Source organism: Vulpes vulpes, chromosome 13 (genome assembly GCF_048418805.1).
Source record: "Vulpes vulpes isolate BD-2025 chromosome 13, VulVul3, whole genome shotgun sequence".
NCBI lineage: Eukaryota > Metazoa > Chordata > Mammalia > Carnivora > Canidae > Vulpes > Vulpes vulpes.
The window spans coordinates 56045719-56062256 of NC_132792.1; the positions used below are offsets into that span (position 1 = coordinate 56045719).

A 16538-nucleotide genomic window follows, 5' to 3' on the forward strand; every position below is an offset into this window, starting at 1 on the left:
GTAAAAGATGCTGGCTATAGGAGGAGAAATAATTATTTAGAGCACAGAATCCAGAGCCATATTTTAGCAGTTCGAATCCTGGCTCCAGTATTTATTTTTGGGGTGATTTTGAGAAAGTTACTGAATGAACTCTTCTTGTCATCCATAAAATGAACATGATAATAACAGCATTCTCCTCACTGCATTTTAGTGTGGCATATATGAGTTTAGGTAAAAACTACTTAGGACAGTGCCTCGCACAAACACTATGTGAAAATAGCTATTATTCGTATTGTTTTTTAAAAACACTTGATAGGCTTCTAGTTCACACAGAAATACTACTTGTATGGTTGCTTTGTAATGTCTTTGAGAGTGTATATATGGTAAAGATGTATTTTACTTTTTAAAAAATAAGTTCTTGGGCAGCCTGGGTGGTCCAGCAGTCGAGTGCCGCCTTGGTCCAGGGTGTGATCCTGGAGACTCGGGATCCAGTCCCACATCCGGCTCCCTGCATGGAGCCTGCTTCTCCCTCTGCCTGTGTCTCTGCCTCTCTCTCTGTGTGTCTCTCATGAATAAATAAATAAAAATCTGAAAAAAAAAAAGTTCTCACGCAACAAATAAATACGCTCCTAAATTGACACATTTAAATACCCAATTAGGCTTATTTCTTATTAGTGTGGCACTCACCCTCACATGTACAGTATTTGATTACACTGCAATGGCTTTGGATATTTTCTGAAGTTTGTGAGGATGTATTCAAAGTATTTAGGCATCAGGACTCTAACATTTGGTTTGTGCTATTATTTCTGGCTGTATCTCAGGGGAATATGGAGAATATGATTGGAAATATAAAGAATTTATTTGAAATTAATCACCGCTCTATGTGACTTTGGCGAAGGTAGTGCATATTCGATGTTTCCATCAGCAAACTGGAGAGAATAAATGGTGGCTAGGTGAGCTCTCAGACATTTAGCCAACACAGCACCACTCTGTGACAAATGGAAATTCACACACACACATAAACTCACACACAACACAGGCAGAGGTTGTCCGACTTCAGTTCTCAAAGGAGCCTAAGATTTTTGTTTGTTTGTTTGTTTTGTTTTGCTTTGTCGATTAAAACCATATCAAAGTTATGGGGCGAACTTCCAGCACATCTGTTCTGGATAATATTTCCATAATCATTTCCTTCCATCGAACATCTCAGCAGTACCAAAGCAACGAGCCAAGGAGGAGCAGAAATCTTATTATTAGGCAGTAACAACACTCTCCGATTCTTTTCTTCCTTTCACGTATGATAAGTGAAGCCAATTAAAAACTTCTGGTGGAGTTCTTTCAATTAACATAAAGGTCCTTTGTACTCAACAGCTCGAAAATGGACACTCACCTCTCAGCCACGTGCAGATACGGGGCCTGGGGTCTGACTACTGCCAGGTCCAGGCCGCGCCGGCGCCCGACCTGGTTCCCGAGGCGGAGGGCGGAGCGGGCCACAGGTGCGACGTCCGCGGAACACACCGAGCCGCCCCGCCGAGGTCCAGGATGCCCGCTGCCCTGCGGCCAGATCGCTCCCACAGGGCGCTGTCGGGAAGTGGGCCGAGGGGCCCCTGGGGGAGCCGACTTCCACCGCGGGCCTGCGCGCCTGCCCCGCGCCTCTGGCTCACGCGGCGGCCTCACGCGGCGAGGGGGACACAGGAGTAGGAACCCCGGGCCCAGGGGTGGGCGGGGTCGGGGGGTGCCAGCATAGCGACTGCGCACGCGCGGTGCTTGCCGACTTCGCGTTCAGGCTTCCCGGGAACTTGCAGGATCTGCGTGCGCTGCGAAGAGCAAGGGCCGCCCGAGGGCGCCAACTTGAACACTCAGAGCTGCGAGGTTCCCTCTTCCTCCTCCTGCTGCGACGGAAGCGCTAAAGCCACGAACGCCAGATCTCGCGATACCTCAGAGCCCACGCTCCCCGGATCCCAGAAGCCAGCGCGGGCAACCAGCGCTACAGGGAGGCGCGTGGGGATTGCAGTCGACGGACAGGTGTCAAGGCCGCGGGGCCTTACGGAGTGTGACGTGATCACCTTTCCGGACTGCATCCAGAGACACAGTGGCAGCGCCCGGGTGCTTTTAAAAAATTGAAACTGATCTAATTTAGCCTTCAATTCTATTATATTACTGAAACGATCACATTATTTGGCTGAATTATTTCTTCAGTTCTGAAAATTATGATGCCAGCGTTGAAATAGCACCTCGGATAACTGTTTTAAGTCAACCTAAATAATATGATTCTTCGTGCAGCACATTAGTTTGAACTCCAAATCTGAAGTTTGGTACATTTGCAAAACAGGTAGCTCTGTTTGTTTAGCTCACTATGTTCAAGAGTTTACGGTTCTTTTAAAACCATTTTAGAAGTGCTAGATAACTCAGTATTTCAAAATATTGAAATATCTCCCAAATATTGAACTCAATATTGCAAAATGTAATATTGAATAGAAAAGCATACATTATAATGCGCCAATTATCTTAACAGATGAGGAGACAAATCTTGGAGAATTCTGCTTTGCGTGAAATACACAGATCACTTTTATTAGATGCAGATATTGAAATACTGAAATATCTCCAAATATTGAACTCGATATTGCAAAATATAATATTGAATACAAAAGTATACATTACACAGATCACTTTTATTAGATGCAGATATTGAAATACTAAAATATCTCCAAATATTGAACTCAATATTGCAAAATATAATACTGAATAGAAAAGCATACATTACAATGAGCCAATTATCTAACACATGAGGAGAGAAATCTTCTTGGAGAATTCTGCTTTGTGTGAAATACACAGATCACTTTTATTAGATGCAGAACATTAAAGAAATAACACATGGTCTGGTAAACTGTAAAAGTTGAAACAATAATGTTAATACTATTTTATAAGCATTGACCTCTGTCTTATGTCCACATTTAGAATGTTCATCAATGAGCTACTTTCATTAGCTATAGTATCTTCTGCTGTGATAATATGAAACAATATTCATTTATGTCATCAAGAATAAAATTAAGAACTGTTGGAATATTCATTTAGCAATTTTGACCATTTATAAAATGTAAAAATCATTGTATCTCTGGGGTAAAAAGATAACTGTTACAATTCTCAAGGAGCTTATCCTTAAGTTTAAAGAACTAAATATAATACAGGGCAAAAATCTAAAAATTTGTATGGTCAAATTAAAAGGGCATAATAAAGAAGCATTATTTAATTCTTACCAGGAGAATTGCAGGAAAATTCCTAGAGGATTTCACTTTAAGTGTGAAAGATCAGTAGTGTAGGATGCCAGATACATAGTTTCCCCAAGGTAAATAACAACAGAAATTATATTAATAAGAAGAACTAACATATATTGATTGCATACTAGTGTTTGATGTTAAGTACATTGTGCATAATATCTCAATTAATTCTTAGAGCAATCCCTATTAGGTATTATTCTTTCCATTTTTCAAATGAGGTAATTAGAGTGTAGAAAGTTAAATAATTTACTCAAGGCTGCATCTTGTGTACAAAAGCATAGGTAAGCAATATATACAAGACTACAGGGGTTCTTAAATGTTTTTATAAGATGATTTGATTTTCCGAAATAGGAAACAGAGTAATTCCAGTGAAAAAATTAAAGATGGATTGCAAAGGAATGGAAAGAAACTAAATGAGGCTCCAGTTGGAGACAATGTAATAGTAGAGGAAATTTATGATGAGCATCTAAACTAAGGACATTTATGAGAATCTTTATACTGACAAGAAAATATAGGGCTTCCCCACTGGGAGGGGGAAACAATGGGGAGCAGAAGATGAATATGGGTAAAGTTTTCATTTCAATCATGTTATTTAAGAAGGTGTAATGTGTCTTTTGGGAAAAAATGTTCCCACAGATCTGCTTTAAATTTTTATTTTTTTAAGCTACAAATGCTTAAGTTTTGACTACCAAATTTTGAACCACTTAATTTCTGGCCAGTGCTTGATAAATGATCATGATATTATTTCTTTACCATTTAGTCTCCAGCAAGGTCTATATGAGCCTCTCTTGTTTTTCCATTATTCAGCTCTCTTGTTTTTCCAGATGCCTGTATGCAATTTATCTCCCTTTTAACTGATCCTAAACACGTAGTCATTTATTTTCTGAAAATATATGAAGTATTTATTGCCTTGTCAATTTTAAAAAATTACTTTACATCCTTTAGTCTTTCCTCGTTTTATTCAAATTTTCACCTGATGCATCTAAATAAGTGATTGTCTTCTCTTTCATTACAAACACCTAAATAATCAAGTTGGCTTTGCAGACTTCTAGTATTAAGGATATTAATCATATTAATGTCAATAACCCCAATTTAAAAGACTTACAATAATTTTAATTTAAAATTATTTCTAAATCAAAATAAGGAATAAAGGGGACTAAAAATAATATTTTGAACATGATTACTTTTAATATGTTTACAGGGAAAGAGTAAATTCACCAGCAGAAAAAAAAATACCAAAATTAACATTTTACAGGTTTTTAGTCTCAAAGCACAATACATTTTTCATAGAAACAAATATATCACCATCATAGGTACCATAATATGGCAATATTTATACACAAGGCCATTTACCATTAATAAAATCAGTGGCAATGGTGATGCAATACATTAGTTTATCTTTGTTAAAATTTTGCTATCATACTTCCTGGCCTGCAGGAGTATTTGCCAGGATACAAAAGAAAAATGTGTGACCTCACTTTGAACAATACATAGAAAGCTCTGGCTGCCTGTGCTTAACCCTAGATTTACAATATTATCACTAGGAATGTTTCCATACCACTACTCTACCAAGGAAACAAATAACGCATTCCACTTACTATTAAAGCCATTCCCAAGGAATCAAACATTTTAATAGATTCATTTGGATATCAAGGTATTATTTTATACAAAATAAGAAGTGCAATATTAGGACATAATATTTGATCTGCCTAAACTTAACAGAAGAGAAAAACTATACAGGTATTAAGTGGAAAACAATTTCCCAATTTCAGATTATTTGGAGTAGGTAATGGCATAGTATTGAACTGGGGAAAATGTGATAATATGGTTCCTTTCATTTTTCAAGAGTTGTTTTTTTTTAAATGCACCAGATGATTTTCTGAGGGCCATTCACATTCAATGTTTAGATTCATTTTATTAGTGGCATATACAAAGCACCATATAAAATAACACATGAAATGTAGAACAATCAAGACTATGTAATTAACTATAGAAATAACTGCTAAGAAAATATAGCAATATTTAACACAGGATTTCTAAAACCATTACATATTCATTACTTTCCCCAAAGCTAATACTGTCCCATGTTTAATTTTTACAGAATTTATCTATCAAGATTTATATGCATTTGGCACTTTTGGGGGGGGGGCTGAAAATAGTTGATATCTTCTGTACAGTAATGTTACAATTTTATACAAACTTTAGAAATATGGCATTTGGAATAGTCTTTAGGATCCTCTTCCAAGTGTTCCACTTCACACAACAGCAAATACTCTGAATGCCTTTCCTCCTGGAGGATTCTGTAAACTGCAAAAAAATACAGAAAGTATACTGATGTCACCTCCACACATAATCCTCCAAATAAATCATGCTTACTTACGACAGTCAAGAAAGCAGCTCTATGAATCCAGATGGCCAACTTTCTTAGGCTACTATAATTTATAGTTATTGGAAAGCTTGAGTGAGGATGACATAATTCTTTAAATCTTGGCTCTATACTGGGCTGTAAGTTTACTAAAATTTAAGATGCACAGTGGTAATAATAGTATTTTATATAGAACTTAACAGATTCCAGATCATGTTTTCCTGAATTACCACCTTTGATTTTAATAAAGCAGAGTTCAGCAGCTGTTATTCCATTTTACTGGGGGAATATTGAGATCCAGGTTTAAAACTGACCAATATGGTTAAAACTTTACTGCAAGTTAAGAGGATAGTGATACTTAAGCAATATTCTAGAGTACTATTATTTTTGAGCACCTACTATGAATTTCCCAGATTAACAGATGCTAAATGCAAAGCTGTCTTTTTTTTTTTTACGGTGGCACTCAGATGGTTATGTGGAAGGCAATCTAGATACCCTGCAAAGCATATCCTTCAGTATCCTTTAGAGAAACTACTGTATATATAAAACCTCCACTGGCAATTTTAAATAACCCAGTAAACATCTAAAAGTTAGGGATTTTTCAGTATCTATACAATATACATGAAAGTTAATGTTACTTCCCCATGTACAAATGATTTGAAAAATGTGTATAGTTCTTTGCTCTTAACTTTTTAAAGATACTTGATAAAGTAAGTCATATGAATTTTCCTAAACCACTAAAATATATAATACTAATGGACTGAATAATATGAGATGACCAGAAGGTATTCATTTATGTAATACTAGATATCCAACTTCAATCAAAAAGAGAATATGGGGGATCCCTGGGTGGCGCAGCGGTTTAGCGCCTGCCTTTGGCCCAGGGCACGATCCTGGAGACCCGGGATCAAATCCCACGTCGGGCTCCCGGTGCATGGAGCCTGCTTCTCCCTCTGCCTGTGTCTCTGATCTCTCTCTCTCTCTCTCTCTATCATGAATAAATAAATAAAAATCTTTAAAAAAAAAAGAGAGAATATGGTTCTGGGGAAAATCAGACTCATTCTTTTGTCAAACACTTTGTCATATAACTGGATTAGAGAAATATCCAGTGCCCTGCTCACCTAGAAAGAATTACATATAAAAACTAATCTAGAAAATCCAAAGAGGATGAAAGAAATTTCTGTATTATAAAATCAATTAACAAAAGAGTGGTTCTGACTAATAATCCGATTTTCATGTTGATTTTTACAAGCCTGTAGGAGACAGGCACCTCTGGTACTACAGCTTCTCCCATCCCTGGAAGACCAACTATTTACACAGTATGCAAAGGAAACACATTGACGCAGCCACATAACTCCAAACCCATACTAAAATGAGTTGGTTATAAAGTGAGCATAAAGGGGTGTGTGTGTGTGGAAGGAGAAAGAGAGAGAGAAGGAAAGAGAGAGACTCTAAATATATAAAATACATGTGTACATTTTAAATTTTACCTTTCTGAGAAGATTCCATTCTGAAAAGAAGCAGTGTAAGTCTTTCTTTTGTCCACAGGCATGACGTCAACATAACCACCATGATTTCGAACCACCCCAGCATGTACTGCTGCTCTGCAGATACTGGACAGCTGAGGGGATGAGAAAAATCTTTTCGTTATTAGGAAATTCCTGCTGAACTTACCCTGCCTACTCTCCTATTAGGCTGAAGACACTGACACTTGTCTCTATATGGATATTCAGCAGTTACAGGTTGATGTTTTGTGCATAAAGGAATGTTTCAAAAGTCACAAAGTTAAAGCAAATTCTGAACAAGTCTGAAGCAGATCTTAAGGGTGGCTACAATGGCAAAATCCCTTCATCATTTAATCTAACAAACACTTGCCTTTACAAATAGCAGGCTTTTTCTGAAATGAAGCAATCAGATGCAAATTTGCCTCTTTCATCTCTTGAAGGGCCTATTTATCATTCTTAAATTTCAGCCTTGCTAGTCCCAACTAGAGTCACTGTGACCAAATGTTTACAGGCTTATTACCTGTACCTCATTTATGTTTAGTTTTGACTTAGAAACAGATCATAGCTCTGTATATCTTTACGGTCCCTTTTCCAAAATACAGGTATATGTTAAATGGGGAGTTTTCTTCTATGAAATAATATAATCTACTCAGAGAAAATTTGCCCAAGAAGAAAAATATAAAGAACAATCATAGCTTCTTATCTTTATTTGCAACATCTATCATCCTGGTTTAAAGGGTCGGATATAAAGTACTAGGAAAGTGCTATGATTATTTGTACCAGTTATATAGTCTTAACTGAATTGGATTTCTACGGAAGAGAAAATAATTTTCAGGTCTATGGATTTCTAGAAGTCGACTCTTTTCCTTTGCCCCATTAAAGTCTTTTCCAGATTTTGACATTTGCTTTAATCCTAATGTTCTACTGAAATTTGTCAATAGCTGAATACAGCCTGAGGAAATCCCACAAAATGAAACACTTGAACTGTTTCGGTAGAAAACAATACCCCTCATATCCGAGGGGTCTTTTCTGATCCCACTGGTGTGTTCTTTTTTTATCTCTATGAACATGTGAGTGACTTAATGTGCTTTTTTTATGTTCACATAAGCATGTGCATCTTACATGACCTTGCTTTATTACTGTGCTCTGAACTTTGTGGCATCAGTCAGAACTTATTAGATCAGAGAGCCTGAATGCCAAGCTGTTTAATCCTTTTCATGTTTTTGCTATATCACAAAATACCATATATCTAAAACCTCGTATCCTTACTCTGAGGAGGCATTTTATTCAGTTTAAAGTCCCTCATTGAATTAATGTTTGTATCCAATATGGTTCATAGTAGATGAAGTTAAAAATAATTCTGTACACATTTCAGTATTGTTCTGTTAAAAGAGTATTATCAGCATTTTCCCTAAGGCAATAAAAGTGCTTAGATATAACATTCACTAAATCCAAGCACTTAATATGTTTTGAAACTATTGTTTTGCCCATAACTATGCAGTCAGCAGGCATTCCTATTTGAGTTCAAAGGTCAGAAGAGGTTTTCTTTTTACGCCGCACTTCGTAAGAATTAATATATCATGAAAAAAAATTTATCTGTGAGAACACTGAAACATTTTTAATGAATTCGGAAATTAACTTTATTTCTAACAAATGAGAAAAGTTCAAAGGAATAGAAGGTACAAGTTGTAGCCATGTAAACAGAAAGAGACAGAGAGAAAAGTGGGGAGGGATGGAGAAAGAAGATATCTTTCCATATCTTGTATTTAAAGAGATCATGTATTTTGTGGTGGGTAGAAAGATTGGCAGTTAATGGCTGAATCTCCATCTGACTCTGTGCTGACCACACATAATAGTAATCTTTGTATTTCCAACTTACTCTTAAAAGGATCTACATAATAATACATAATCAACTCTGCATTGCATAATAATACATAATCACCTATGCACTGCACTAAGTAGGAAGATAAAATGATCTCAAGATGTAAGTTCTAACAAAACATTAACTCTAGAAAAATAGATGGCTTATAAGCATAGAAGTGTATAGGATATTTTGAAAGATTTTCACCAGGCATGACTAAAGGGACAATCTAAAAAGAATAATTCCTTTTGAAATCTCTGATGATTCTAGATAGGCTTATTCATGTACATTTACCTTTTTTTTCTTTTCTTTTGTACCTTTTTTTTTAACATATTTATGTGCAAGGTATGTGCTTAATTTCTAATGTCACTGTGTTCTCTAAGTTTGTTAAGGCAGGATGTAATTATGTCTTGTTCACAGGCTGGCACACATCAAATTGTTGATGAAAAAGTGGTGCACAAATTGCACAGCTGTCACCCTCAAGGAACTTCAAAATAATAAAAGAGATGGAGAAACAATCATAACACTAACAGAATCAGCTAAGTGCTAACAGGAAAAAAATAGTCATAGGGGTTGAAAGACAGGCTACATTATATATGTATTAGGAGATCCCGCAATACATTCCACAGAGGAAGTGGCAATAATTTAGGATGTGAAGAATGACCATGATTTTAACTAACAGAAAGACAAGATAAGCACAACATGAGGACTAATAAATTAGATACCAGCAAGACATTTCAGCTGCAGATAAGTGCAAAGCTGAAGTCTGGGAGGGATTCAGATGTGGAGAAAATTTCAGAGCTAAAGCTGAATTAAAAACAAAAAACTGACCTCAATGAACTCACCAACAGAAATAAGGTGGTAAATACTATTTCGGGCCTCTTTTCACAAACCTATTTCCATAGTACTCTATTGCATATATGCTTCAAGAATGTATTTCCTGAATTGGTTTTTGCAACTCTCTGGTTTAGGAATTTGTCATTTTTTTTTAAATGTCTGCCACATAAAATCTAAACTCTTCACCATGCATTCAGAACTCTCCCTTTACATGTTTCAAGACCCAGACCCCCACCATCCCTCACACAAAATTGGCTGCAGTCCCTTTGATCACCCGCTCAGAGATAAGCAAATCTATGTGTTATGCATGCATCTCACCTGCTGTCACTTCTCAGTCTTTGTAGATGCCATTCATCCCACCTAGAATGTGTCCCTCATCCAGTTTATCAACCCATACTTGAATTCTGGTTCAAAGAGCACTTGTCCATACTGAAGCCCTCCCAGCTAATTATCCTTGTCCAACTCCGTAATGTTGTCTATTACAACATCTTCTCAAGTGGTTTCCTTTTGTAAGTATTTTAACATATTATATGTGATTGATTATATGCTACTTAACTGCTCCTTTGGCAGAGAAAGATATTGTTTATACATTGACGATTTCTTAATTATCAAGTTAACACTGCAAATTACTGAAGAACCAAAAGTAAGATTTAAAAAAGCAAAATGAACTTTTCCTTCGGAAGGATGTCTCTGTACTGTTTAGTAAGTGTCTGATGTACAATGTATGGGTAGGATATAAAGAAAAATATAGTAAAAACAAATTATTATGCACTCATAATTGCAAAAGGATTGTCACTTTCAGTGTTATTGCTGACCAGCTTCTCTGAGAATGTCTATCAACATAGAATCTGTTCTCTTATTCTATGTATAAATGTACATACATACATTTAAATGTATATATACATATATATATACATGAAGACAGAGCTGCATAAATTAGGATACTTACATCAGAATAAACTCTAGTTCCAATTACACGAGCATAATGTGGATTTGCCTGCATACAGTTACGAGGACAGTAGACTCTGAAAAACAAAATACACATATATATTTTAAGTAGCTAGTTATTTCAGTCATTCTTACTAGTAAGGCCACAAACAGGCACGCACAATAGGTAGCAGCATTCTCAACCCTTCTCATCTTTTTTTTCTTCTGAAATAGGTCAATTTTACAAGCCAGGCAGTATATGCAATTGCTTCTGCTTAATTTACCCACTTCTGGCTTTTGGCACAAATGTGTTCTTTTCTTTTTTAACTTAGACAGGAAGCTTTCTAATTTAGGGATTAAGCAGAAAGAAACATCAGGGTGCATCTCAGAGTATCTGGGAATTGGTTTCCAACGTGTCTGTAAGAAATTGGTAAACAGATAACTTGAAAAACTTGACTCATTGTCTGCCTCATACATTTTATAGTTTCTTCTGTGTTCACATCTCTGGTATGTGGTTTTAATTATGATGATAAATAATTGATTCCCAAATTTATACCTTCAGTCAAGACCTCTTAATTCCAAATTTGCATGTCCTATTGCTTATTCAATATATCTACTAACCCTCATAACCATTTCAAACTCTAGTCTTTATCATCTGGTGTCTAGCTTACCACTATAGGTTCTCCTATGATCTTGCTTCCAACCTTGCCCCGTCTATTCTTTTATCCCCCTACTTAAAGCATACAGGTCCAAGCATATCATTCCTCTGCTCCAAATACTCCAGTGGTTTTCCATCTTATTCAGAATAAATGACAAGATCTTTACAAAATAGCCAATAAACCCTGCATATCCTGTTCCCCCACTACCTTTCTGATCTTATATCTTCCTCTTCCACTTTCTCCCCCAGATCCAGTCATACTGCCCTAATAGTTATTTCTCAAATGTACAAAAATAGTTTTTGCACTTATCTTTTCCTTTGCATGGAATATTCTTTCTCCAGATACCCTACTGCCTTACTGATATCTGATTGGCTTAGCTCATTTAAAAAACATATCCAAAGGCCTTTTATTTAAACACAGGGTCCAATTATCACTGTTCAAACAATTACATGTTTAAAAACTCACTCCAAGAGTTTAAGAAGCTATCAAGTGGAACTTTTTTTTAGCAATGGGCTAATTCATACATACATACAGATACACAGACACTCATGAACTAAAAAGAAATTAAAAATTACAACTGGAAAAAACAGAATTCATTTTAGTAAGTAGTAAATCAGTCTCAACAAAATGACTACATGAAAATCCTGTGTGATAAAGGAATCATTCATTTTCCCAAAACTATTCCAAAAAAACTTCAATTGTAACTACCTTTTCCAATTGAAGCAACTCGTTCTTAAGATAGCTCTTAAGAAATAGCTGCATTTTGGGACCCTTGCGTGGCTCAGTTGGTTAAGTGTCTGTCTTCAGCTCAGGTCATGATCCCAGGGTCCTGGGATCAAGCCCCATATTGGACTCCATGCTCCAGGAGTAGTATGCTTCTCAGCTCTTCCTCTGCCACCCCTCCCCACCCCACGCTCATGTTTTCTCTCTTTCTTTCTCTCTATCAGATAAATAAAATATTTAAAATAAAAAAAGAAATAGCTACATTTCTTATTTCTAAAATTTATATAACATTGTACACTTTAGCATATACACGTTTCTTATAACAACTAAACTAGCACCATTTAAATATAAATAATAAATGAGTCTGAGTTTTTATAACCTAAAGAGCTGACTTTTATAAAAGATGCTGTGGGGATTTCTATAGGAGGAATGTTGTCCCCGTTGACTGCAATGTTTCTTCCAGGTGTTTGAGAACAGCTGGGCATTCACTATCCATCCTGTAGTCATAAAATCATCTGCTCTGCCTTTAGGATCACACTGTGCAAGCTCTACCTTGACTATACTTAGCACTTAGTTTGTGAGAGGCAAAGGTCAGTAGCTCCAAACTGAGTTAGCTTCCACTTAGGCAAGTTCAGGTCAAAGACCGAAGGAGATTTTTACTTGCTTGTGTTCTACTCCCTGGTTTTAGCACCTTATTATGTACTTCTGAGAATGCAGATAGTGACCTGGTACACGTTCCTTTATACACAACTCAATCCTTATAAGCTTTGAATAAAAATTTTGATACATTTTAATGACACCTGCTTTTACATCTTGAACACTCAATAAGTTTCAAAGATAGAGTTCTTTATAAATATATGTAAATCAGGATATGATTTCTGCCCTTCCTCTCTGTGCCCCCATCCCCAGGCAAGGAAAAAAAAAAGATTTCTAGTAACACACACAAAACATATGATATTTAGAGGGCTATGGTATTAAATAATAGAGATTGCTTATTCGGCGCTATTTGCCTGCTAGGGAATCTCTCAAGGACACAACTGTACAGGTAAATATTGTTTCTTCATCCTCGTCTTGAGCTAATTTCCTTTCATGTATTTGCTCTTGGCATTTTCTCCAAGATTTATGTCCCAACTTATTTAAGTTATATGAAATTCTGAAACAGATGTACCAACCAGATGGTTCCCTAAAAGTTATAAACTGTTATATAAATAATACCATTATAGCATGCATAATTTATGAAACTATTAAAAATTCTATATAAGAAAAGAAAAGACAACCCTTTGTTTTACTAGACTTTAAAAGAAAACAGGAGGGAGACTTTCCAGACTACTACAAGGTCAAAATTATGTATAATTCATACTTCTACCAATTTGTTGTGTTGATAACAGTATGAGGTAAGATTAATTTTTTAAAGATTGCATTTATTTATTTATTTATTTATGAGTACCCACACACAAGGGGAGGGGCAAAGGGACAGAGAGAGAGAGAGAGAGAGAGAGAATCCCAAGCAGACTCTATGCTGAGTATGGGGCTCAATCCCACTACCCTGAGATCATGACCTGAGTGGAAATCAAGAGTTGGATGCTTAACCAACTGCCCACCTAGGCACCACGACTAAATTTAGTTTTAAAAATTTCTCTCTTGGGGAAATATTTCCCTTCCTGGAGAAACCAAAGAAATACAAAACATTTATCAATATTTTACATCAGTGATTTTTATTTCTTTTGAAAGAATGTTGCCATAAATTATTCCACAGATATTAAAATAACCATTTACTGAGCATCTACTAGAAGGAAGCTTTATGCTGTGAAGCTCTACAGAGATTTTACTTACTATTTGGTCCTCATAAGCCTGTTCACATGGCAGAGGTATGGCCTAGTAGCACACTGCATATAGCAGGTATTTTAAATATTTATAAATGGATGATTCTAAAATATTTGGGGTTTGTTTTTTCAGCATATCTTAATGGTAGAATTTACCAGCTTCACCTACTTGTAAGTAGTAACTACTTTTTATATCATCGTCTTTTATTACCTTATGAACAACCATTCTCATTCTTTAAGCAAAACACTGCTTTATCTTTAAAAGCTAAGTGATGAAGCTTTTCCAAAATAAACTTTTCCACAAAAAAGTGAGTTCCCTCCATTTTTAGTAACTACAGTTTATCAATTACAATTCTATCTCTAAATCTTACTACTAGTTCTTGGAATTATCATGTGCTTTCTTGGAATTAATGGAGGAAGTATGGATAGAATTATTTCTATCCTGGATATGAAAAGACGTATTTCGTCTTTCCTATGTATGGTTATGACTTATGGCCATAATACTTCTAACAATTTTCACCTTTGTGAGGTCAAGATAAATGAAGTACTTTTCCACTATTGTATAGTAGATAAACTCTATTATAATTTTCACAAAAATAGTAAACAAAACAAAAATAAAAGAAAGGCAGAAGATGGGCTTTTTGACTTACCAATCACACTTAAATTTATCCAATTTAGGAACTGGATGGTAATGCTTAAAAATATGTTACATCATTGTAGGTGTTGTAGTAATGACTTGTGATAGACCAAATGTTGGTGTCCCTCCAAATTCATATGCTGAAGCCCAAGTCCCAATGTGACTGTATTTGGAAATGGGCCCTTATGGAGTTAATTAAGGTTAAATGAGATCATCCTGATTCCAGGAAAGGAGAGTCTTCTCTCTCCTTCTCTGTCTTTGCCTCTCTTTCTCTCCATCCCTAACTCTCCTGCCTTGTGAGAACACAGAGGACAAGGCAGCCATCTGCAACAAGGAGAGAGGCTTTGGAAGAAACCAAACCTGCCAACACCTTGATCTTAGTCTTCCATCTTCCAGAGTTAGGTAAAGATAAATTTCTATTTTTTATACCACCCAGTCTGTGATATCTTGTAAGAGCAGCCTGAGCAGACTAAAACAAGTCTTCATGGCACAGGTGAACATACAGAGTATACCCACAGCCCTGGTAGTAGGAGAGAGCCAAAAGCACTCTGGTATTTGCAGAAAGCAGACTTGAAGTGCCTAGAGTGCAGAAGTTTGTGATGAACAACTGCTCCCTTCTGCTTCCCAGCTCAAGACTAAATACCTTTCATATCTGCAGACAGCTGAACTCCAGGCAAAAACAGGAATCACAGAGTAAGAGCCCCATCCATGTATATTCACTGGTCAAGAAGAATGAGAAAATTTAGAAAACATTACCTTGGACAATGTGAAGCAGGCTTATGAAACGGACAGAGCTGTTCCACAGTTGTTTCACAAGTGATAGCCTGGACTGAAGAGTTGAAACAGGAAACAGTAAGCAAATCTTTGGTAACAATAACATGCAACATGGTCTTAAGAAAATAAGATTTAAAAAAGTGCTAACCTGTTACTTTAGAGACTGTGAAGGAATTAGCAGACTGATATTTGCTGAAGATAAAAATATAAAGATGTCAATCATTTTTTAAATGAATCATCATCAACGTAACTTCTGGTATTATTTAGGTCTATGAATACTTTGTTTCTCCTGGAGCATTCTTACTTAAATATATAAATAAGCAGCAGTATAAGATTGCATCATCTATTTTAAACTAAGTTGATATTATCTTCAAGTAGGAACCAAATCAATGCCAACCAAATTAATCATTCTTGATACTGGAGAATGGTCTCTTCTCATGATCAATCCCAAAATGTATAAATAACAGCATAAAACCACACAGATTTATATCTACATACTTGTTTTAATTAAAATTTTTAAAGTTAAAATTAGAACTCTAAACATACAAATTCTGTCACCATAGAACTAAATTATTTAATCTCTCACAATAGTAAATACAAGGTAGTATTGTGAAAAGACTACTGAATCATCAGTACCTTAAAGGAGCGTGTTTTATTCACATTTTTGTTCCCCCAAGTATCTTGTAAAATATCTACAATGAATGAACTCCCCATTATATGCATCGTGCATCATTAAAAAGCAGGGATAGAAGAACAGGTAAGCTATTATATATCCAAATTTTAATTGGTTTATTTATACCCAGATTTTCAGAAAAATATCTATTACTAAGGCTTATTTGTGATAGTATTTGAATGACACACTCTTCACATTTCAACAGTTTCTGTTATAAATACAATAAAAAACTAAGTTCACACAAAAACAATAAATAGGATAAATAGTCCTTAATCCAACACCCAGTGTTTGGTTTACTAAAGCTAATAACTTTAATTATTTGTTGAAGGCAATTAATAAATGTCTGCTGAATCACTAATCTAATCAATAAATGCTTCTATAAAGTTTCACTTAAAGTAATCGCTAATGACTAAAACCACACATAAAGCCTTTGAACAAAATTGTATACATTGAATGTCATTCCACCAAATCTGTAAAGGTTTTTAATAAATTCTTTCTTA

At 35.7% G+C, this 16538-nt stretch overlaps 1 protein-coding gene across 1 annotated transcript in view; it reads right to left on the reverse strand.

Annotated features, from left to right (window-relative positions):
* Positions 1–4420: 4420 nt before the first annotated feature.
* Positions 4421–16538, reverse strand: part of CRISPLD1 (cysteine rich secretory protein LCCL domain containing 1) — a 45115-nt gene continuing 32997 nt past the window's right edge. Inside the window, exons 11-15 of the mRNA XM_026012729.2 lie at positions 15514–15557; positions 15348–15420; positions 10772–10847; positions 7110–7240; positions 4421–5561 (exon numbers count right to left, since the gene is read on the reverse strand). Of these exons, the coding sequence (XP_025868514.1) occupies positions 5510–5561; positions 7110–7240; positions 10772–10847; positions 15348–15420; positions 15514–15557 (376 nt within the window). The 3' untranslated portion in view covers positions 4421–5509. The remainder of the gene's footprint in view (positions 5562–7109; positions 7241–10771; positions 10848–15347; positions 15421–15513; positions 15558–16538) is intronic.